At 37.2% G+C, this 25900-nt stretch overlaps 2 protein-coding genes across 3 annotated transcripts; one reads left to right on the plus strand and one right to left on the minus strand.

The window, feature by feature from the left end:
- Positions 1 to 2552: 2552 nt before the first annotated feature.
- On the plus strand, positions 2553 to 14252 carry tbx21 (T-box transcription factor 21). Its single transcript, XM_027140604.2, has 6 exons — positions 2553 to 3418; positions 8852 to 9006; positions 9430 to 9551; positions 9683 to 9841; positions 10303 to 10364; positions 10599 to 14252. Exons 1-6 carry the CDS (start codon positions 2880 to 2882, stop codon positions 11389 to 11391), a joined length of 1830 nt encoding a protein of 609 aa, XP_026996405.1. The 5' UTR covers positions 2553 to 2879; the 3' UTR covers positions 11392 to 14252.
- A 161-nt stretch (positions 14253 to 14413) lies between these two features.
- On the minus strand, positions 14414 to 23262 carry osbpl7 (oxysterol binding protein-like 7). 2 transcript variants are annotated; one of them, XR_003439735.2, is made up of 21 exons: positions 22980 to 23262; positions 22615 to 22668; positions 22416 to 22529; positions 22181 to 22336; positions 21767 to 21902; positions 21416 to 21534; positions 21226 to 21294; positions 20355 to 20490; positions 20112 to 20245; positions 19864 to 19956; positions 19492 to 19639; positions 19083 to 19372; positions 17409 to 17546; positions 17268 to 17331; positions 17110 to 17188; positions 16870 to 17014; positions 16596 to 16746; positions 15678 to 15804; positions 15436 to 15558; positions 15019 to 15355; positions 14414 to 14910 (listed from the first exon to the last, which is right to left on the minus strand). XR_003439735.2 is itself a non-coding variant. In XM_027140603.2 (20 exons), exons 1-20 carry the CDS (start codon positions 23100 to 23102, stop codon positions 15247 to 15249), a joined length of 2508 nt encoding a protein of 835 aa, XP_026996404.1. In that variant the 5' UTR covers positions 23103 to 23262; the 3' UTR covers positions 14414 to 15246. The 2 variants fall into 2 exon arrangements, 1 of the variants encoding a protein (XP_026996404.1); XM_027140603.2 differs by having other exon boundaries at positions 14414 to 15355.
- Positions 23263 to 25900: the final 2638 nt, after the last annotated feature.

Consider the following 25900-nt stretch of genomic DNA (forward strand, 5'->3'; position numbering starts at 1 on the left):
GATGAAGTCTGTCCCACTTCTAAATCCTCACACACCTCAACCAAATCTAAAATCTTGCTGCACTGTTTGACTCCTTGTAAGTGTTACCTGTTTTGATTTATTTACTATAAAAACTGCAAACAAATCACTTGCAAATAAAGCGGTTCATTCTCTAGTGCCTGAACTTGTATGGTCTCATTCCAGGTGCAGAATTCTATTTGAATGTGTACATTATAGCCGAGTCTGAAAGCCATCTTAAAGCAAAATGCATGAACATTTTACTGTGCTGTTTGACATGAGTGATGAAGTACAGTGTAGTGCATCTCTTAGTACTACACTGACACTTGGGAACACTGACCTTGGTTACTTACTTAGTACTTCTACCTTCCTCCATGCATAGTGGACTGAGAGCTGAGAGAGCAAGTCATCAACAGAGATCAGCCACAATGTGCATTGATGCAATGAAGATTCAGAGGTCTTGAGCAAACTGCTAAGATGTGCAAATCTAAAAAGTCAAAACACTAGAAAATCTCATACTTGTAGAAAAGGTTCTGGATACAATAAGTAAGATGGTCACTACTTTACAACATAAATAAATGACATATGAGTGTGTTAAAAATACTTATGACAGTTATAGTGCATTATGAACACATTGTTTACATTATTTCTGTCTGATTTAATACGGAGAAGATGACAAACAGTGTCAGGGAATTGTAGCTCAGTGGACTTTCCCTACTACCCAGAAGGCTTGTAACTTTAACTCCTAATACTACTAAGTCATTATTGGAGCAAAGCCCTTAACTCTCAACTGTTCCGTTTTGTTAATAAGTCCGTTTGTTTTTGTGAGTTGCTCTAGATATGGCTGTCTGCCAAATTCCATAAATGTGAATGTCAGTAGGCATGAGGCATACTGACATTGACGTTGTCATGACTTTCATTACTTTTACATTTTAATTTACACAATATACATTAGGAAATGCTCCCTGGGGTTTCATGCTACAGTTACCATGAACACGTCAGCATTTAGCCAAGGTGATATAACAGCTCTAATGATCTATTTTACACTTTAACAAAACAAAAAGTCTTCCTGGCCATAAGCTTAATTCCTGAGGCTTGTTAGAAAATTATGATTTCTAGTAATAGACATTTCTATTGTAGAATTAAGGGCTATGCTGTAATGTATGTATTATTTAAAACTGCTTTTTATAATCCAGTGTATTCTCATGTCTACATGTACATGTCTGTTATTGGAATAAAACTGAAAGAGTCTAAAGTCTCTTGACTCCTACACCAGAAATAGAAAACAAAACTGTAATCTGTTGACAACTATGACTACTCAATGTGTGAAACTTTAACATTCAAAACCAGTAAATAAATGCTCTTACCACTGCAGGGTACAGAGGAAGATGACTCTGTAAATGTAATACTGGCGTACATGTTATTAGAGAATGTGTGAGTGGGCTAACTGTGGACAGAAGGTGAGTTAATCATGGGGACATTGGTGGATTTCCTGCAGCGAGGTAGTGTATCTAAAGAGAGAGGTGATGTTCAGCCTGGGAGCAATGAGAGGGACACACGGCTGGCATAGGAGATGATCTGCCCCTGCCGTGGGTGTCAACACCAGGGAGTTCAGCGTGTGACCTTGTGAGCTCACCTTGCTAGGAGAGACACAAATAAGTGGAATTAGTGCAATGACAGCATTGAAAGGGAACTGTGTCATACTTGTTCTAGGGGGGAATCTTTTGCTCTTCCTGTGTGTGTGTGTGTGTGTGTGTGTGTGTGTGTGTGTGTGTGTGTGTGTGTGTGTGTGTGTGTGTGTGTGTGTGTGTGTGTGTGTGTGTGTGTGTGTGTGTGTGTGTGTGCATGTGCATGTGAGTGAGAGAGAATGTCTCGTGCAAATATTTGTGAATGTAGCATAAGGTATATTAACACTCACATGCAGATGTCATAATTATTATTATTATTATTATTATTATTATTATTATTATTATTATTATTATTATTATTATTTGCTGGTGTCTGTTTTATTAAGATGTAATCAAATTTGTTACTAAAATCATTTATTTTATTTTTAAGCCAGGCTAAAGTCTGTAAATAAATATAAATGAATTCATAGCAATAATACTGAACTTCCTTCAGTTTTCTTTCTTTAACTTACCTTGTTTCTCAGTTTTAATATAGGCCAAGTTGATTTTAGCATATCAGCCATAGTGTTATGATTTGTGCATCGTAATCTTAGCTGTGTTAATTTACTTTTAAGACACTTTGTTCTGTTGTTACTCATCATTCGAATCATGAATCGTATTAGTTTCACTGATATCAGAATGTAAAGTGGGTGAAAGCAACCGCATCTTTGTCCCAGTAATGTTCCTTCACTAAGGTATATGTATTAAAACATTTCATAGTGTTTGATAAGTCACTGCTAAACTCTGTTCATTTCGGGCAGGTCTGGTGAGCTATTGAAATGGGGCAGGGTCTCGCTCAAATATCACCCTATCACCATGTGTGCCTGCGCTCTAGTCCCCACCTCTTACAATTACCTCTCACGGAATGTATATCATAGGCTGGGACACCGGTAACTCTCATTCTGATGTAAATAAAAAAAAGTGGTGCACTGTTATTTATACTACAGTAATGTACCCAGTACAATGAAATAAATCAAGAAACACTGATATGTTAGGCATGTTAGACATGAGACGAGTCTTATTTGGGCTGTAAAAGAGACAGGAGCAGTTCTCAGAAGTCGGAAGCTTGGGTTAGAGAGAGCCAGAAAGCGCTTCATTTTTCTTTTGCTCTTTCTTTTCCATTAAAGTTTTCTGTGAAGCCGATTTATTTCAGTAGGTAAAGAAAGTAAGCTGTCAACCTATGATTGTGTACGTAAGCGAGGAGCGAGCCTGCAAATGGGCGGCATAGGAGGCAGCTTCTATATCAACATGCTCAATGGAAGCGACGCGCAAAGTTTGGCCAAAGACGCAGAGACGAGCGGTCACCTTCACCGGAGCAAGGAGCTAGCGGACTTCAAAATGGGCGTCCAAGACGCGAGGCTGTACTATACAGACTCGGTACCAAATGGCCAGGAGAACTTTCCGCTGCCGTACCACGGGGAGCAGTGCGCTAGTGAACTCGGAGCGCAGGCTGGAAGGTTTTACTCCGCGGCGGCGGCGGCAGCGGCTCCGCTCAGTAACTGTGCGTTCAGCCGCAGCAGTGCGGCCCAGGCTTACGCAGGGGCTGGTGGGTATTCACCGGACAGTAAGGACGGCCAGTCGGCCAGTGCGGACTCGTATCACGCGCACTTTCAGCATGGCTACACACGCGCGTCTTTCTATTCCTTACCTGGCGTACAGGTGTGTGGCAAGACGCAGGTGCTTCTCAACAATTACCCGCTGTGGGCCAAGTTTCACAAGTACCAAACTGAGATGATCATCACCAAACAGGGCAGGTCAGTAGGCTATGTCTCAGCGCAGATTGCAGTATCTTACAAATTCTCAAAATGCTTTAGATGGCAAAAATAAATACATATGAGTTAAAGCTACAGAGTCGGAGTATTGCGTGAATGTACATAATAATTGCATTTCATTTGGAAATAAAAGGGGAAAAGTGAATGTCAGAGCGAATGCTGAAAACTGAAGCATCTGGACAGGAGAGCAGTTTCCCTGCTAAGTAGAAGTCAAATAAAAAGTTTTCTTAGTTGTCTATAAAGAGACGAGGCTATAGATACTGCCTAATCTTAAATAAAACCTTATTTCTCTTTTCAAAGTAAACAAATATTCACAATAACCTGTTCTGTATTCAGTTATGTTAGCATAATTTGGACAGGATTTAAAAATATATATATTATATTTTGGATTACTTACTTCTTTTGAAATTTCAAAAACGATATCATGACTTTCGCTATTTCATTTTCCTCTGATTTTTTGCAGATGTTAAACATGTTTACTGTTCTATTTTAATGATCTATATACTAATATAGTATTGTTTAGGTTACTTCACCTGCAATTCTTAGATGTGAAATATTTCATGTGGTACTTAATTTGTGGTACTCATTTATTTGGTTCAATGAAACAGAATCTATACACCTGCTCAGACTAGGCCTAGATTATTAAAACACACACACACACACACACACATGCGCGCGCGCACACACACACACACACACACACACAGACACACACACACACACACACACACTTTCTGAGTTTGACTCATATTTTAGCAAATAGTATTTCTGAAAGAAAAGAAAAAAGATCTGCGAAAGTTCTGTCAGAATGCAGCATCTGATATTATTCATCATTTATCACTTCTTTAAAGTTTAAAGGACCTGTGGCTTTCACTAAAATAAAGTCACAAAAAATATAGAACATTGAAATAAATTCATCTATAATTGTAGGTTTTGCTATCTGCAAAAAAAAAAGTCTTAATATCTGTCCAGATCTCACATTATGCTATATTACAGTGGCATAGTGAGCTGTTCATTTTAAACGTCTTACATATTACAGTAATTACAGTATATTGCTGTGTAAATACAGCTTATATGGAATTAGTTAAACGCATTACATTTAATTATTCAAAATGGACTAAAATGTTCGGTTGTCATCAGTTTATACGAGTACATTTATACGTGTGTATATCTGTTTTAGGGGATTGCAGCAGGCGTATATGAAAATACAGACATCTTGATGTAACTTAAACTGTCAGATGCCTTAGCACCTTGTGGATAATGACACATTGTACCCATGGTTGGCCTGCTCATATAATTGAAGTAATTCATACATCTCCCCTAGAAAACACACACACACACATACACACACAGTTGATTAGTCAGTCACTACCGCAACCTTTTTACAAGTCATACAAAAAACAGAAACGACACAATTATGTCGTAGAAGTGAGAGAATACATCCCTTGAACTTGGCCATCAAAACAATATTTCCAGTTTAGGATTCATATTGAACTATACTATCATTGTCGCTAATATTCCATATTTATCTTGTTTGTTTGCTTTGCATTATTTACTAATTAGAGAAAAATCTATTAAGCATATCTGAGAAGGATCTGTGTCATTCCTATGCAATCACATAAAAGTGCCATTACAATACTTATTTTTTCAATAAGTTTCAGTTTCTGTTCATCTTTATGACTTTAAGACTTGAATGAAACTAAAGGCACTATAAACAGAATAATTGGAGATTCAAATGAACTACTTATAGATAAACTTTTTTATGTTCTGGTAACAGCCAAATATAGAGAGGTTGATGAATTTACATAATGGAGTCTCTTCATGCCAAAAAGTGTTCAAGCTCAGTTGATTTTGCTATGGGGGTGGAAGAGTGCAGTGATGTGTTGCTGCTGGTGGTGGTACGGTTTTGGGGAGGCTGAAAGGCTGATGGCCGTACATCAGTGGAGGTGTCTTTGAAGTGCAGGAAATGAAGAAAGGTGCTTTTTCCCTCTCTTGCTCTCTTTCTTTTCTCACTCTCTATGTCTATCCTCTGGTCTGTTAGAGTGTGTAGTGAAGCAGGTTTCTTCAGAAGTGAGGTGAGACACAGTCCGAGCTAAGGCTTTGAAATCTTCGCTGTAAGGCCAAGAGCCAGAAACGAGAGCAGAGGTTCTTTGGCCCTTTTCAAGTTCTTCTCTAATTCTGTCCGCATTTTCTTCAGTAGCATCTCCACTACTAACACCCACTCCACTAACATCCACATAACCCATTAAAAATTCTCTGTGATGGCTCAAAATGAACTATTTTTAAGAGCAGTTAATTTAGACAAAAAAGTTGAGACCATGATATTTAAAAAAAAAAAAAATAAATGGCTCAAATAGTTTGTAGTTTTTCAGCCTTGTTTAAAAATATTTTATTTTGAAAGTCCAGGTTTGAGGATGCAAAGTGTTTAGTGCGTAATTTAATTAAACACTTTTTTATCTTTATCTTTTTTCATTTTTATTTTTTTTATTATTTAAATTTAGTACTTTAATTTTTTTAAACTAAATATTATTTGTCTCATCTAGCATCTAACGTTAAAATGTATAAAATTACTAATCACAAAGACATGACTTGAAATATGTGACCATGACAATGCAGAAAAAAAGAAAAAAAATTTGACTGGCATTTATCGTAGCTATATTTAATTTTGAACCATTACATCTTTGGTGCATCTCTGCCCTCAGAGGAGTGAAATGAAGTGAGTGGAAATGAAAGACCTTTTCTTTATCAGGGAATTCATATAGCACCACTGGAAAGTCATCAAAATTATAATATTAACAGAAGCATTTTCATGGTATAATGAATTCTGTGATGTAGTGTTTCATGATACAATTTTACTTTTTAATTATACATTTTTATACAATGCCAGAGGTGTAGAAGAATATAATGTAGGACATTATGTGTTGTTGGTATCTGGAATATTCAAATCCACGGTTTGGAAAATGTGTTTTCACAAGGGGCAGAAAATCAGTGGGTGTTGCAATAATTTATTGCCCTCATATGATGTCATTTGTGAAATAAAGCAGCAGAAACCCCTTTTCTAAAGACTGCATTCTGATAAAGTAACAGTGCTTTGAGTACGTTGGTATTAAACATTTGCTGGCTCATTTATGATGTAAAAATCACTTTATATTATCTATTTCATTATTATAAAAACACCGGGGTATCATGACTTCTTTAGGAGCAATGAAAAGCACTCTGTTTCCTGTACCACTCTCTGCCCTGTTTTGCAAAGGCAAGAAGATATTTCTGGCTATTTTTGATGTTAGTGTTAGCTCTATGTTGTTTTTTTTTTCATTGAACATCACTTCCTGTTCATGTGTTGATGGTAACATGGAGTATGCACACTCTTGCTGCAAAGAGCCAGGCCACAGCAGCAAAGTACATTAAATAGTAGACTTGCAGTTTCTCACTAAATCACAGATTCTTGCATGTGTATACATCTCGAGGAGAATCCAAAAGGATGTGTGTTTTAGATACAGACAACAAGTGACAGAATCAATTCAGTAAAATAGCATCAAGATCAAAGGGATTGTCTGTTATGAGGTATGTGACTGTGGTTGCTGAGCTTACTCTGTCTTTTTTCAGCAGTAAATGCTGCACTGGTGTTTAGTACTGTGGCACAGCTCCACCAGAGTTTGTTAAGTGGTTTCTTAACTCACCGCATAAACATAATCCTTAAGAAAATGCATATCTATACCTCTCTATGGTGCATTTAACTCTGTGATACAGCAAGACCCTTATCTAACATCTAAAGATACACGTAGCAAATTTAATCATTCATTCAGCCAGTTTTATCTCGGTTAGATTTACAGTGCCCTCTAAGCATACATGCTGAAAAATACAGAATAATATGTCAGAGTTTCAGACACCCACTTATGTCCACCAGCAGCTACAGATTGGCATATATCATCACAAATGAGCATATGTTAGTATGATGACATAAACTGGACCTGAGCTCCTGTCCTGGTGAATCAATGAGTGCACTCAAAGAGAAAAATCTTTTCTGCACTGAATGTCTGCTATCACAGCCATCCCTGCACTATTATACTTTTCACACATCCTACATAAACTTTTACATGGCACATACTAATACCGCAAATGTGCCTGTGATATATCTCGTGTTTTAAAGGAAGTGGTACCATAATATGCTTTTATTATTTCAAAATGCCTTTTAACATCTGAAGAGACATTTATAAGTAGGAACATGTGTCTAGCCGACACATAACAGAGTCCTAGACAGCAGGGAAGACATAGCTTTGTATGGTAACCACCTACTATCTGAGTACCTACTGCTATTGAGTCAACGAGTCACTAAGTTTCCACAGTTTAACAATTTCTGTCATAGTAATCCTGAGCCTCCTACTTATGCAAAAAAAAACCTCTGTGGTAAACCTTAAAGTTTCCCCTTTGCCAAGTACTGATTTCTTATAAATCGTCTCTTTTAGATAAATATGGCATGAAAGGTTGTCAGGGAAGAGAAATAGAGAAATGGTGGTGGCACAAACTAGTTATTATTCAGATTGCACAGAGAGAGTAAAGTGGTAAAGACAGAATCCTGAAGCTGGTTTCTGTTTTCATTTACAGTATATTGTAGCTGCTGCTTAAGAAGAAATGAATCATATATTCTTTATATTTTACATATATTCTTTATATTTTACATATATTCTTTATATTATTAATTGCTTGTTTGAGGACAGGATGTTCAGTCAAAGAATTCTTTTGATTTATTTTTTCTACTAACTTGCATTTTGCCATACTTTTTTAAAACACTAAAGAACATGTTAAAATTCATAATTGAAAATTTAGAATTAACATTTCCAAACACATGTAAGTTTTTGTAGGTACAGAATAATATTAATGCATCAATATTGTCTCACAATCTTTTGAGAGACAATTGGACAATCGTATACTGTATGTAAACTAATCGTGTTTTAGAATTATTGATGATTTTAATATTTTTGTATGCACTAATGACAATAATTTATGCACATTTGTTGCAAGACTTGCTGTACTATTCTAAAAATCTAAAACATGAATATTTCAAATAAGCAGATTAGCTTCAAGTTTAGCTACTTAAAGAACTGTGATGAATATAAGGTATATTGTAGGGAATTCTTTCTGCACATTATGTTTAATTCAGTAGTTGTATGGAACATGTATATATATATATATATATATATATATATATATATATATATATATATATATATATATATATATATATATATATATATATATACATGTGGTGACAGAAGAAATAGAAGGAATTAAAAATATTTGCTTGAGCAGCAGAGCATTAAAAGGCTGTGTTCTTGCGTCATGGTGAGAGATTCATGATGCATTACAGTTTCTTGGTGATCCTTATTTAGTTTCTGTATCTGTTTCTCTGAACAGGAGGATGTTCCCCTTTCTCAGTTTTAATATCAGTGCTCTGGACCCCTCGGCTCATTACAATGTGTTCGTGGATGTGGTTCTGGCCGACCAGCACCACTGGAGGTACCAAGGAGGCAAGTGGGTGCAGTGTGGCAAAGCAGAGGGCAACATGCCAGGTATAATAACTAGCCAGAGCATTTTCTCTGTATGTTTTTTCTTTTGAGTAGAGCTTTATCTGTATTGTGGTTTTTGCATTGTGAGTGTCAGTGTGCATTGAAGGGAAAAAGGTACTGCTTCTCCGTTCTATGTCTTTTTGTGGCAATGAGAAGAATATATCTGGTGTTACTGTACACCACAATCTAAAAAGCTCATGCATGCACACCTGCTACTATGACTGTGTGAAGTGCAGCAGTTTGGCATCACCATCTGCAATCTCATTCAACATTCAGTTTAAAACTGCAGTCAAAGCCAAGTTTGAACATGCCAAGAAAAGGTTGTGCATTTTTAGCATGATTATTATATCAGCCTCACATAAATTAACATACTTACATTAAAATGTAACAGTTATAAGAAGCATATCATAATTTTCTTTTTCACAGGAAACAGGATGTATATGCATCCTGACTCTCCTAACACGGGGAACCACTGGATGAGACAGGAGGTCTCATTTGGCAAGCTTAAACTCACCAACAACAAGGGCAGCTCCAACAATGTGGCACAGGTATCACTGAGAAAAAAAGTTTACTGGAGTGTATTTGATCACTTGTGGTCAGGGGTTTCTTTGAATTTCCTTCTCTCGGCCTATCTCTGTTCATGTCTACTCATATTTAATGTCTCACATGCCCCACACAGATGATAGTGCTGCAGTCTCTTCACAAGTACCAGCCACGATTGCATATCATGGAGGTGAGGGAGGATGGCACAGAAGATCCCTTCCGTAGCAGTAAGGCGCAAATCTTCAATTTTCCAGAGACGCAGTTCATTGCAGTCACTGCCTACCAGAATGCAGACGTGAGTCACCCCTCCTCCCGCCGCCACAATCCTCCACCGTCATTGGGCTTTATTCTATTTTTTAATCAGCTGTTACCTACAACATAACCACCAATGAAAAAACATGCCTACATACATACATACATACATACATACATACATACATACATACATACATACATACATACTGTACATACATACATACATACATACATACATACATACATACATACATACATACATACATACATACATACATACTGTACATACATACATACATACTGTACATACATACATACATCATATATTTGATATTCTGAAAACATAACAAGCAGTTTTAGTTTACAGTTGAATCACTTGTTTTCTGACTATTAACATTATGTACACTTTTCTTGTCCTGCACTGCCCCCTCCTTCTCTTTGACACCCTGACCATACCCGTCACATCTGTCATGGCTCCTGCTCCTGCCATTTCTTCCACAGATCACTCAGCTAAAAATAGACCATAACCCTTTCGCGAAAGGTTTCCGGGACAATTATGACACGTAAGTAAACCTTAAACAAAACTATCCCCTAGAGTTAACTTGTGATATTATTAATTATTAATTATTATTATAACTTTAAATAGATGTAAAGTATAATATGACTCAATTTCTTAAGAAAAACTAAACCTAAAGTGTTATGGCTCATAATGTACCCCCCTGGGCCCAGTGAGATTTGTATTTAACACCACTACAGGGGTCTTGTCAGTTGAATTTGACCTTGATGTTCCCACACAGACTGTATGCCCCTCCTGACTCGGATCGTATCACCCCCTCCCCCACTGAGGGCCAGCAGCTCATGGCAGCCAGCTGCTATCCCCGCCAGCCTTACCTGGCCGAGCAGTACATGAGTCCACTGCAGCCCAGCCGCTTCTACAGCTGTGAGCCCGTCAGCATGGCACAGGGGTGCCCCAAAGACCCAAATGGCAGTCACCATGGTCGCTGGTACCTCCCTGGGCAGCAGGGCACACCCACCAATCTATTGGATTTCAGCACTTATGACAGCGATTATACGGCCAACAGCCTATACAAGCCATTTCCGTTACAGACATCATCCCACCACCCGCTGAGCTACTATCCGGAGAACCCCTTCGCTTCAGGGACAATATCAAGCAATAGCCCTGCCCCATGGAGCACAGCAAGACCATCACAGTACCTTAGCCACTCCCACCCTGGGAAAGCCACATCTAGCCTGAGTTGGTTCCGTCCCATGTCTTCTTCTGCAATGTCCTCCTCTCCTCCAACAGTAAATTCACGCCTCCACGCTTCTCCATCACTCATTGAGTCCTTGAGGCTGCCTGTACTACAGGACAAGCCAAAAGATTTGGCAGAGGACACTTGGATGGAGACCCCGTCTGTCAAATCGGTAGACTCTGTCGACTCTGGTCTTTTTGAGGGTGCAGAGAGCAAGAAAAGACGAGTGTCACCCTATGCCTCCAGCACTGAGAACTCTCCTCCCATTCGCAGCAGCGAAGCCTGTGAGAAGGACAACAGCAGCGATGCAGGCTACTACGGCTTCTACAGTCACTGAGAGCCATCGTCTCTGAGTTAGTGTAGCACTCCTGCTGTGTCCCACCTACAGAGCTGCACTGCCTTTCGGGAAAAAGCTCTGTGGGAGTCAAGACGAGGGACAACAGAGGCCAGTAACAGCTAACACAGAACTCTCAATCATTTTTCCTTCATAGCCCTGGTGCTATTTGTTATTTATCCATACACTGTTATCGCTGGCGCTCTCATGTTTGGAGTGCTGCTTCCCTTTGGAAGTGCTATGTGGGTAAGGTCAGGTGGAGGTGCTCCACTCATCCTGAAGGTCACTGTCATGGTGAGGACTAGTGATTCAAGACAATGTGACGGGTGAAACACTGGCCTGGAGATATATGCATACACACACACACATACACACACACACACACACACACACACAGAAAGACCTGGATGAATTCAAAAACTGTAACCGTTTAGCATTTTAAGATGTCTGCACACCTTCTGACACTCCCCTCAAGGACCTGTCCAGTCACACAGTTCTCTCTCTCTCTCACACACACACACACACACACACACACACACACACACACACACACACACACACACACACACACAATCCTCTCACACACACTCACTGTCATATGCAAAGTCAATATGTGATGTCATTTTCTCAAGAATTTAGTTATGTACTTTTGCATATATACTTTTATGATTCCAGTTCATTCACATTTTCACTACTCCAGATGAATGAAATCAGATGATGCAAGCGATTGATAAGTTCTATTAGAGGAAACAAAGTATATCTATCTGCAACAAGAGGTCAGCACATGTTCCACTCATCCTGTCAGCTGTCTTTCTGTCAACCTACCATTCTCTCAGCTAAATCGCCCTAACTAGATCATGTGCCAAACAGGGGCTGGTTCTAATTTCATCTTCTTAAATATGCCTCAGTATCACTGTAATATTCATTAATTAAGTCAGTATAAAATTTCTGCATTTAATTAAGCTTTGCTGAACTGTTGCTGGGTTCATACATGATGAATTGCAATACAAATCAAGTGTTAAAAAATTTACACTGTCAACACAAACAAAGCAATGTCAGTCTGATTAGTGTCAAAAGAACAGTCGTAACCCAACATCAGCAAGTCTCACAACCACGACAAGAAAGACAACATGCAGATCGACAGGGTGGGAAAATAGACACCTGAAAGCAGCACTGAGGTGACTGGACATCATAATCAGACAAAATCCCACACACCACAGATCTCACAGGCACAGTGGAAGAACGAGACCTTAGTCTCACCTCATCAGGTGTTCCAGACCTCCAAAAGGTGAGAAAACCCTTCGACAGCTCAGTAGGCGACAGCCTCAAGAATGTTAACAGACTGACTGTGGGGGTAAAACGTACAATACAGGGACACCTTTCAAAATGTAAACACATTTCTTTGGTCATCAACTTGTGTGTTTTGTCAGTGAACCAAATATTAAAATACTTCCTACCAACAAAATATCTATACAAATATATACACATATAACACATAAGGTCCAGTACACTTGTGTGTATATGTACATGCACACACAAAGAGGGGTGACAAGATAATTATTCTTTTTTGTTTTTTTATTTATGTCTTCTTTGTGCAAATGAAAACTGTAAACAATTCTGTAATAAGACTGCACTTACTTAGTATGTACGATGTTAAAAATAGACATGTTTAGAATATGACTTTTTATGAAATTGTTGTTTTATTCTGTTTCATCAGTATTTTATAGAGCTTCTCAAAAACCTCTTTAGTGAAATATCAAAGCTTCAGTATGGGGTCAGTGACTTTCATGCCAGTGAGTTTGGATTTGCTTACTTTAAAGTTGGAGCAGTGTATTTATTTCAGTTCTAAACCAAATTACACGTCAGCAATACAATGAAGTGGACAATCACAGTGAGATATTTCATATTGTTACTAATCATGTAACAAAAATACTGCATTGTTAGATATTACTCAGGTTAAGCATGTGCCAATGAATATTAAGCTCCATTTGTGTACTTAATGGAGATATTGAAAGTTACTGAGTTGAAATAACAGGGTTTTAGTTTAGTTTCCTGGTTCTAACTAGTAAGGTACAAACAACTGATAAGGATAAGCTTAACTGGAAGTTATTTTTTTTGGTAAACTGTTTCTAATTTCAAGTGCAATTTAAAAAGTGTTTCTGTTAATTTAAGAGAACTGTTTTTTATTATTCTTGAACAAATCTTGAATATGCATTCAAAACATTGTTTGAATCTTTTATGAACATTGAGAATACAGGTGTACAGTATTGTTAGGGTAATTGTTAGGATATGTTTTAGGTGACCCCTAGTGGAATAGCTCCCTATTCAGATCAAATCATTTATCAAAGTTTTGCATAGAGAATGATATGAAGAAATCGGTATCCTGTTTCATGAAACTGTGACAAAGCCTCAAAATGAGTGGTTAGGCCCTGTAATGAATCTTTGTGGACATAGGCTCGCACTATTATTCCCTTATTTACATACCCAATGCAAGCAGCATACTTAGAGTATAAACTCAAATATAAATATAACTCCTATGACTAATGCCACATGTGTGAGGGAATTTACCTTTAAGCTTTCCCCTCTATAAAGTTTTTTTTTTTTTTTGTATGGATTACCAGTGCCATTATCATGGGTATATTTATATGATGTACCACTTAATCTAAAGATTAACATGGCTGTATCTTCTCTGTGAATAAAAAACATATTCTGTACCTTGATTAATAATTTTCTCTAATGTACAGTTAAAGCCAAGGTTGGTGAAAAACAGGAGCCCTTTTCCCCAAATAATGCAGGCAGACGGTACAGAATAAATTGATGTATTTTATTTGTTCTAATTGTAATAAAACATATGTCATTTTTCATTATGGTTTTTATTTAATTTTTTTGTGAGAATTGGCTTAGATTCATTTATGTTCAAATGTAAAAGTTCTCAATAAATAGTGTTAATTGTTAATTGTAAAGTTTCACTGTACATGCAGGTTATGAAAAGTCTAACCAGGCTTTGAGAAGCCGGAAGTGTTTTTTTCTAATCCCACTTAGAATAAATCATGTTAACAGGAAGCCTCTCCGGAGTGAATACTTTGGAAACGACATTTTTAAAAATATATATGCAAAAAATACATTTTTTGAAGTAGTAAGTTGTATCCTGTACAGTAGTTAATTCACCATCCCGCTTTATTTATAAGGAAATGCTTTCCATGTTTTATAATAAGAGTGATATATGCATAAACTAATAAGAAATATATGCCCCATGAACACGTATATGAGACAGTCACACAAACCAGCCCATTTTTTTGTTACTGTACCTATGTTCACTCCTGTTTTCAGTTACAGAGGTAAATGAGTAGATACGAAGATAAATTACCTTTCCCACTAAGGAATATTTTAAAATGTGCCTAATATGCATTGGCTTAAGATAGAAGTGGTCATCAGGACTGGGATTCCATGGGCCAAACAAAATCAGCCAGTTTTACTCATGAAGGCAGGAGTGGTTCATCTTCACTGATGATCACAGATTTGCTTATAATTTGGAAGAAAGAAAAAATTAGTTCATTTTGTTTTCAACACAATATAATAACTGAATAATTAGATGGGATTTTGTCAAGGTAGATCAACAGTTGGATTAACCTCCCAAATATGTTGGTTTATTTGTCTAGCCATAAAAGAAGTGAAAGCCTGTGTACTTCAGCAGGGAAGAAAAGAAAAGCTTGGTCTTTGGTTAAGAGCTTTATCCTCGCCCAGTCTGTTCTGGGCAGTTCATCTGTGCTCTACAATTTGCTTTGTGTTCAAGTCCTTGTACTTTATAAAAGATGTAAGAAAGTTTTACAGTCCAAAGTCTCCAACTCTACTGAGACTTCACCATAATTCCAAGTTTTTCATGTTTGCGAATCCAGGATTCTCTCTGAGCTTCCAGTAAGTTCCATTAGTGAGCCATACTTCTCTACCAGCTGCATCAACAGATTTCCTGCATAAGACAAAGGAGTGGACATGCTCAACAACCAAAAATCCAAAAACCATTTCAGATATTCTGATCACTCCTCTTACCTGAAGAAACGGGGAATATGCTGCTCTCCTCTCTTGGCCAAAATCTTCCTCTGTTCTCTCTGTGTTTCCTCTACCTCGTCTTTCTTTTTGTCTGCCTCCTCCACCCTGCCTTCCTCCAGCAGCCTGGCCACATTTGCACAAAATCAACCAAAAAGTGCTATTATATTGTGAAGAAGTCTCTTGAAAAATCAGGTAGGAAGTTCTGCTAGAGATTCTGCTCTATGCTTACGGTACAGACTCACCTTTGGTCTGGACGCAGACGTGTATCTGTTAGCGGCAGTAAAGGTTCGAGTTCAGGGGTCAGCTCATTCATTTCCATTGCAAAGCTGGAGAAGCCATAGTACAGGATGGAGTCCTTAGGCTGTGGGTCTGCAGGGTAGTACAGATATAGTGATAAAGGCATCCTGTGCGCAGAAAGAGCTTTAAATACCCAGGATCAGGATTAGTTACTCTGAGGAATGGATGTACCTGGTATAAATAGAGTTCAATTTGAACTTTTATATCACCTACAGTACAGTAAGTTCATCATGATTCATGGCATTGATATCTACGGGTCTCTATCTGTGGCTGTAGTGGTGGGACTCTGTGGTTAAAGCATTCGATACCTTTGAGATACAGTAAATGCAGTTTGAGATAATTGCAAATGAGTTTTGCAAATTTACTCAGTGGTATTGTTATCAGTGACATGCACAATTAATCAAGATTATAATAGTTTCATTTCTTCAGTTCCCCCTAAAACTGGTTTTGAATTCTTAAACGATCTAAAACCATATGTTTACTTTTCAGCCCGTTTTTACATAGAGCTCGTTTGGATTTTGAAAACATATTTTATTTGCATGTATTTTATTTATTTAATTTTTTTTTTTCAGTTTTATTATAAACAGTTAGACCTTTAGACCTTTGGGTTACATATTAGTAACCTTTAGACTGTTTTATATATAAACTGCAGAATCTATCAGTTTTACTTTATAAAAAAGTCTAGATTTTTTTCTCAGAGAAGAAAATGTATTTAGATTTAAAAGTCTTTAAAAAGGTGTTCAATAATTATACATAATTAGAAGTGCTTAAGAATTATTATTTCGATTTCTACAACACATTATAGTCTACAATAAAAAGCTTATAAACACAATATCAACAGTACACTAACTGTACTAACTTACATGGCTTCCAAATACATTGTGGATTGGGTAGTGTATCACAGAATATCCCCTCATGCCAGAATCCTCCAAATTGGTGCACTACCTTACCACTCTGGTCTAGTACTTGGCCTTGAACCTCATTTTTATTTGCATCTGAACCCCAATAGCGAGACTGATAGAGAAACAGAGAGGAAAAGAAATCATATGATCAACCGAGTATATAGTATTTGTTCTTTCCAGCATACAGTATGTATAAAAAAGCTGTCACAAAAGCAGGATTCGAAACTACTCTCACCTTAACAAATGTGATTTTACAGGTACAGACTGGGTTGTTCAGGTTGCGGATCGTTACCTCTCCATAGTGCTCAAGGTAGCGCTGCTGACTCAGGACATTGTGAATGCATGTTACCACTTTATTCCATTCATAATGGTCTCCATACCTAATCATACATCAGAGATTAGACTTCCAGATTCTGCCTTCCTTAAAGCATTATGCTTATCACATAATCCATTTAACAGGAAATAGACATATCACCTTGATAAAGTCACATTCACCATTCCAGTTGGCATTATCTCCAAAGACTTTCCCCAGAATTTATTCTTCCATCGCTGATCTGCAAAATTAAAGGGACAAAAACTGCCATTAATTGCTGATCCAGGATGCGTAATTTATCTTCTATTATAAGGGCTCACCCTGCCAAAAGCAGAAGTTGTCAGAGACAGCATGGCAGGCGGAGATGGGCGGGTGATGACAAACCTGAAAACAGAATGGTAGTGAGTAAGATTCCCTGAACAAACTTTTCAGACCTGATTTCAGTTTGAACAGTCACATACCTGCTCACTAATATAGTGGAAACATCTGTCTTCTCTCACACATTCAAATGTCTCTCCAAGAAGTGGGTTAAAGGGCTTATAACGGTTACGATACTGAGCTGTAGAGTAGCCAGAGACAGCAAAGGCAGCAATGTACACCTAAACAGAACCAACATGATATTACTAAACATTAAACATTATATGCAGTAAGTAAAAATTAGATCCCTTGCTGATTTTGTATATTTGCCCACTGACAAAGAAATGATCAGTGTATAGTTTTAATGGTAGGTTTATTTTAACAATTTTAAAAATCCAAAAAAGATGCATAAAAAAGTTTTAAAAAGTTATAAATTGATTTGCATTTTAATGGGTGAAAAAATTGACCCCTTCACACAATATGACAGTATTTGGTGGCAAAACCCTTATTGGCAGATACAGAGGTCTGTCGTTTCTTGTAGTAGGCCACCAGCTTGCACATGACATTAAGGTCTTGAGGCTTCTCCAGGACCTTTATGTGCTTGTTCTTGAGCCACTCCTTTGTTGCTTTGCTTGAATACCCATTTACAACCCATTTTCAAGCACTCGTTGGCTCATTTGTACATGCGCTTTCTTAAGCAGGGGGACCTTGCGGGTGCTGCAGGAGTTCGGTGCTTCATGGCATAGTGTGTTAACAATTGTTTTCTTGGTGACTACGGTCCCTACTGGCTTGAGATCACTGACAAGATTATCCCGTGTAGTTCTGGGCTGTTTTCTTACAGTTCTCATGATCATTGACGCCCCAATTTTGCATGGAGCCCCATTTGTGTTTCTTCCATTTGCGAATAATCGCACCAGCTGTTGTCACCTTCTTACCAAGCTGCCTATCGATGGTCTTGTAGCCCATTCCAGCCTTGTGTAGGTCTACAATCCTGTCCCTGACATTCTTGGACAGCTCTTTGGTCTTGACTATGGTGGAGAGTTTGGAATCTGATTGATCTGGCCATTGTGGAGAGTTTGGAATATGATTGATCCCTTTAAGAGAGTGCTCCTAATCTCAGCTCATTACCTGTTTAAAAGACACCTTAGAGCCAGAAATCTTGCTGATTGATAGGGGATCAAATACTTATTTCAATAATTAAAATGCAAATCAATTTATAACTTTTTTTAAATGTGTTTTTCTGGATTTTTTTGTTGTTATTCTGTCTCTCGATGTTAAAATAAAGCTACCACTAAAATTATAGACTGATCATTTCTTTGTCAGTGGAAAAAACGTACAAATTCAGCAGGGGAACAAATATTTTTTCCCTCACTGTATATAGGCATAAGTATTCATTCATAAACATATCATTTAAATGAATCTCATTCTGCTACATGTAGTAACTTTGTAATTAACATACAAAGTGTTTAATTTTAATTCAACTACAGTGGACATTTAAGAGCAGTTGGTGTTGTAGTCAAAACATGTAGCATTTCTAAAATAAGGTCTAAAACTGTATGATTTATACTTTAATAGAGGGCAGAATTTTTAGAGGGATGAATGGGGGGGGTGTAAGAAATCAGTTTGTATCAAAATTAGGAAAGTACCTGATTGCACAATACAAAATCTTAGAGATTATATTTAAAGATTCATTTTGAATAATCATTTCTACAAATCTCATATATACAGCTTAGGACTTTTCATTAATCCACTCATTAATTCTAAAAAGTAGTCAGTACCATTCTCTGGTAGGGATCGTCGGTGCGGTTGGCTGTGTCCAGTAGCTCTGAATACTCCAGTTCCTCACAGAGCCTCTGGAGTAGATTAACAGGCTCATTGAGAGCTGCAGGCATTGATACACGTGATAGGTCCTTCCCAATGTTGTTATAAAGGATGGCTATAAGGCCTACATGACTGTTATCAGGGCAAACTGCAGGCAGTTTGGTGCGGTGACCACTGCTCCCCAAGATCCTGCTGGGTTTTGCTGATGCTTTAGAAAGACTGGCACGGTATTTTCGTGTTGCTGTTACTGCAGGTGATATGAGTGCGGAGAAAAAACATATATAATACAATAAGCTGATCCATATAATCTTTCTGGCCTGATCATGTTTTCAGAAATCCAACCATTATATGAATATGAATACCAACCACGGGCTTCCTCAGGTTCTGAATTACTGGAAGCATCACTCAGACCAGACTCATCTGATGCCTCAGAGAAACTTCCACAAATCTCATCGCATGCATCAAAATACTCTGCCACTGAGCCTGCCAGCGAGGAACGGCATATCGATTCCGACTGAAGAATAGGAACGAGAAATGTACTAGATCAAAGTGCATGTCACAAATGCTTTGAAAATTACTGGAAACAGAAATGTTAAATGTCAGAGAGCATTTAACAGATCAAGCCGTTGAAACCCATGCACATGCAAAGAAAGCTGTTGAGAGACGGGTGAGAAGAGAAGAAACCAAAAAAAAAAAATGGAAATTAGGTGGTAAGCTTCAGCTTGAGGAGGGACACACCTTTCTCAGGGTCACAGTATGGTAGGATTCCCCAGAGGAGTCAGAGCACTCTGACCTCGTGTGGATTTGTGTTTGCCGGGACCTCACATCTAACTGAACATACACACATATGTATACTTCTACACAATGATGAATGTATATCCTGCACATTTTCAACAGTAGGTCTTTGCATAAAAATAGAATTCATTCAGTTTCAGGCAATCAAAACAAACTGGACTGCACTATGAATAATTGACAGGCAATCATACCTCAGTCAGGGTGCTACATATGTCATTCATTTTAGCAGAAGTGTTCTGATGAAGCTCGCTGCCAGACCAGGTGTCCTGAAGCCTCTGGCGTTCCTGAAACAGAGCCTCGTGCACCGACCTCAGAGAGGCATGCACTGTGAGGGGCAAGAGAACTAACTATTATAATTAATTGTCTCTTTGTTTTTAAGTAAATATATCTCTTCCTACTCAAGAAAAAAAAGTGATATTATTGAGTTTCCTCACCTCTTTCAGATACAGCACAGATGTCCTGGTAGAGCTTTTTGCTTTCTGGAGGTCTAGAGGAGGCTGAGGGAGTAAGCTGGCTGTAGAGATAGTCAGGAATGGAGGGCACAGAAGCACCCAGGTGGGACGATGAGAACTAAAGAAGATAAGATAATAAGACAGAACAAAAAACAAAGGCAATGCATATTAGCTCAATTCTCTGAGAAAGATGGAGCTTCTTAAGAATTAGTTTTGCATGTCTAGTAAAATAGTGTGGAACATTTAAAGTGGCGTGATGTGACATACGGCTAAGTACGGTGACCCATACTCAGAATTTATTCTCTGCATTTAACCCATCCAAAGTACACACACACAGCAGTGAACACACACACCGTGAACACACACACGGAGCAGTGGGCAGCTTTTATGTTGCGGCGCCTGGGGAGCAGTTGGGGGGTTCGGTGCCTTGCTCAAGGGCACCTCAGTCGTGGCCGGCCTAAGACTCAAACCCAAAACCTTAGGGTTAGGAGTCAGACTCTGTAACCATTAGGCCACGACTTCCCCATATATATATAAAAGATTATACAATAAAATCCATGCAATAGGGTGAAATGTTATAGTAGAGATTATATGATGAATTGAGTAGGTGTTTCAAACTTCACTTAAAAAGTCATGTTGACTTACCGATTTATTAATCCTACGCAGTGGCTTAATGTAAAAAAAAAAACATTAGTTCAATCACTGACAGTTATAGACTAACTGATAACACAAATAAAAATAATTAGATTGAAATTATAAGCATCACAAACAAACCACTGCAATAGGAAATTAATATCGATTCCAAAATTTAGACGTTTCTTTAATCAGGCAGCTGTTAAAACATCTGGCTTACCACTCCAAGTGTATGAGAGTGTCCCCATATCCTGCTCGATTTCTTCTTGGGCTTCTCAAGTGAAAGATTCTGTGGTTTAAACATAAAACATTGATCAAACATCTGCTCTGTAGCCTCATTTTATTTTTAGATTAAACAATTAACAGAAGATTAATAGGCACACAGCATTTTAAGACCAAGTCCTTTTCACCTGCATGCTGATGATCCTCTTTAGTTCTCCATTGCTAACTGCCTTGCCTAACTCCAGAGTGTGCAGCTTTTGGACCAAATGATTTAAATCATTCAGATCTGTTTGGCAGCGGTTCAGTTCTGGACAGGAATAGAGACAAAACCTAGTTAAATTCCCAGGGCATATTTGCTTAGGGTAAAGGCTCATATCTTTTTAAATTCCAGTTACCACAACTCTATAGAAGCATTTTTTTCTGCATGATATATGATGTGAGTTTAAAAATAAGATTCATTTGATCCAATAAGGTTGTGTTTAATTAATAAGTCCTAATATGTGATTACAGATTTCAGGCAAGAGCAAGAATTACGATACCTTGAGTACAGCTGTCTGGGTCCTGGGCGTGCTGCAGCCAGGCACACACTTTCCCATTAACACCAGTGTCTGCACCATGCAGGTCTTCACTCTGAGCTGCCATATCACCCAGGTAAGAGTCAGGCATGCTCTGGTGCTAAAAAAGTTCATAAATATATTCAGGCACTTCATAAAATTCAATCTACTAACATTAATATTTATATGTCTATCCCTTTTTTGAACCATTTAACTTAAGTCTGGTTCATCTGTAACATCATTGTTTTTATATATATTTTTTGTATTTTATTAACTTTAAGAGAGTAAAAAAAAATTACTTTTAATAGCTGTTTACATAATCCAAGAAATAAGAATAACTAATGTGCAAATGTAAATGGCTAAAAGTAGAAGGAAAAGGAGTTCATATTCATTGCTTACCACATCTTGTATGGTGCTATTTCCCTGAGACGTATTGCTGCCATGAGACAGGGCCTGCAGCAAGCTGTTATGAACATGTGCTGCCTCATTCCTCTTATACATCCGATGAGCACTCAGTTTTGTCACCCATATGTAGTACATATCATGGTTCTTTGCCTTGATGGAACAATCAAAAAGCACTTAATAGTTGCTCAAAAAGTCCTAAAGTACGAAAGAATCTATTAAATAGGTTTACCTTGATGTGATAGAGACTGTCTCCTGTATCCAAGTCTATCCGTCTCGCCTTTCTGTTTACTGACATGACTGCGAGACTGACATCTATTGTCCCATTTAATTTTCCTTTAGCATTCTGTTGGTAGAATAACATGTGAGCTGAACCTGTTTATGAAGTGTGAAACTTGATTAAACCATGTTTACAATAACATCTGACTTACATCATATTCGTTTTTTGAATATCGGAGAATTCCTTTTTCCAATACAAAGTATCTCTGTATAAAAAATAAAAAAATAAAAAAATGCATATTATTGTAATAATAATTCTAAGAATTTATAATAACATTTGATACATGTATGTATTTTACAGAAAAGAAAACAACAACCCTCAATAATTACTGACTACAAAAATATATAAATCAGCAACTGCTTACAATATTTTAACAAATATGATTATCCATTATTCAAGATATTGGAATTGTTGACAGAATGATGATTCCGTATGATTCCTAACTCTCTGATTCTAATGTCTGGCTTAATGGCAATATTAAATCAAACCAAAAAGGGTTTTATGAGCTTTACTAACCTTATGCCATCCTTTGAGAGGCCATTTCCTCCTCTTCATCAAGTAGCCTTCACAAATGCCAGGAGGATTCATATCCTGCAAGGTCTTACGACTGGCACCGCAATCCCCCTGCAGATCGTCCATTATCTCCCAGTCTTTTATATTCTAAAGATTAGACCAAAGCAAAGCCTATCTTCCACCTACTGCATACGTTGAAATATCTGATTCAAATATTCACAAGTAAAGAACACCTGTCAGTTCTGTTAACTGTACAGAGAAGTCCACCCTACATTACACAACAATGAAGAGTGCATCCTTTATGAGACCGGTTTCGACTTGTTTGCCATTTAATTTGAGATTTAGAGGTTGATCAACAGGTTTCCTACACCCAAAGAGAATGCTCTTAAGTGTGTTAAAGGTGATATCTTTTTCTGTTCTTAAGGAATACAATGCCGTGGTTAAAAATCAGTAAATAATCATGGTGTTTGTTAGTCAGGCACCTGTCGTGAGTGACGGGAAGACGCAGTGCTGCTGCTCCGGGAGTGAGTGGGCTTTTGCAATCCAGCAGACGATCTGTCCAGTACCGTCTGTAACTGGCTGTGGTCTGGCGTCCATCCAGATGCCTCCATACTAAACTTATTAGTGGAAATCTTAAATATAAATGTAATGGAGCAAGAAATTGACACATTATTAATTATTAATTCTACAACACCAAGGTTGTGTTCATACCAAATATAAAGATCAGGTTCTCTGTAAAATAGAACTATTAATTTAGGCCCAGTATCTTTTCACGCTCTATCTACAGAAACAGTATGGCTTTTGCACGTCCCTTTAAAAACTAAAAAAAAAAAAAAACATTAACCTCAGTATATAGCCACAAACAGCCACAGAACAGAAGAACCATTTTTCATTGTTATCTAAAAGAATAAATCTTATAGATCCTGAATCCCAATCTGCTTATCTCAATTGGATTATTCTGATTGTTCATCATTTGTTTACAGACCAGACATCTTAATGAAAAACATATAAAGCCCTCCTTAATCTGGATAATCTGGATAATACAATACATACAGAAAAAACCCAAATAAAACTCCAAATGTTGTTAAAAGGATGCTTTGATGCCTACATTAAGTGTGACAAATACTATCAAGCTCGAGAGTCAGTGAAGCATATTAACAGAGATTATATGAATATTAAGAATATTTCTGGATCATGTTAAAAAATTAATAATAATTGTTTCAGACCCAATGACTTATTTTCTTCAGTTTTGCCCTTACACCAAAGGAACATTATAAAACTGAAAGCCAAAAGGACAAAAACACACAATAAGTAAAAAAGTAGACAGATGGGTGTGTTCTAAAACAAGTGCAGTTGCTTAAGATGCCAACATGTTCACGCATGTCCATAAAGTAGACATCAGACAAGGAAAATCTTTATGGATAGCTGAGAAATGTGATGATGTAACCCTCTCTGGGACTTCCTGTTAGATTGATGTCTGGACAAATACCAAGCAATAATCTATAAAGATCAAGATAGTAAATAGAATAAATTCAAAAAATATCCAACACATATTTTAATTTATAGGAAATGATACAGTATAGTAGCCTTAATTGGGGTAAGAGAGCAGAGATACTCCTGGAGCAGAGATACTCTGTGTGGAAGGATTAGGGTAAGTGGCTTTAAGCAATGTTATTTTAGCATTCCTGTTTTACTTGTCGCTTGGATAACTCAGCACCAGGACTTAATAAGACGACAAGTTAAGGAAAAATATTATTATTATTATTATTATTATTATTATTATTATTATTATTATTATTATTATTATTATTATTATTATTATTATTGCTGCTGTTGCTGTAAAGAAGATGAAGAAAAAGAGGAAGAATTGTAGATGTAAACTGATATAAACGCACAAGGTATCATGTAAATAATGTAATATTCAAAAAAAGAAATTAAATGTGAAAAACCTGTGAAACACATCTAAAGACCCACATGTTTAAATTTCAGTGTGCGTCATGTACACATGTTTGTGTGTCTCTTCTGGAAGTGAATAAAATAAAATTTTCTCCTTTTTTAAAGTTTAGTGAAATGAAAAACTGAATGAGTTCAATATTTTTGCAGTAGCAAAGATATGTTGTTTTTTTTTCTTTTGTCTGGCTACAGACTTTCAACCTAAGTGAAGGATAGCAATAGATTTACCGCTGAGGCAGGATTGACCTCAGCTACAGAAGCATGCAGGAGGAAACAGGATAAAGAGATTTTACCAAGTGCCAAAGCTTTGCTTAGTCAACATATACAGAAGAGCGGACCATTACTAGATGATTACTAATGGTCTAAATCTATTAATGTCAAGCTGTTTATTTTAAAGAATGGCTGGTCAGTGTTATCAACTGACTTGTCATGGTTTTCTTCACTTTTTTGCCTACTTACATCATGCATCAGATTTTATGACTATTATGACTAACTCTACATAATTGTGTTCTATATATGTGCCATGTTCTTTGGTGTACTACAAGGAGAGATCGATAAAATAAAATAAAATAAAATAAGTGAAATAAACAATACGCATAAAAAACATTTTTAAAAAATACACTAAATGCAATTCTAACTTGTATTACAAATAAAACAGAAGCAGCTCTGATCTTCCACTAACAGTTAATGACAATGACACAAAGGTTCTACAAATTTGAACTGTGAAGATTTGTGACAGTTTAGTAAAATCAGCGGTCCGTCACATTCTCTCTTAAAGAATCTTTTCATTTTGTAGCTGATGTATATCGTATTATGGGTATTTTTTTGCTCTGAATGGTCTTTTGATGGTACCAAGATTCAAGACTTTGTCGTTGTATACACTAAGAACAGTTAATTGCACTGTACAGTGAAAAAATCATATGCTTTATGTGCTTTTCCTCACAAGTCTTTATTGTTTTTTAGTCAGGTAA

Source organism: Tachysurus fulvidraco, chromosome 8, assembly GCF_022655615.1.
Source record: "Tachysurus fulvidraco isolate hzauxx_2018 chromosome 8, HZAU_PFXX_2.0, whole genome shotgun sequence".
In the NCBI taxonomy this organism is placed as follows: Eukaryota; Metazoa; Chordata; class Actinopteri; order Siluriformes; family Bagridae; genus Tachysurus; species Tachysurus fulvidraco.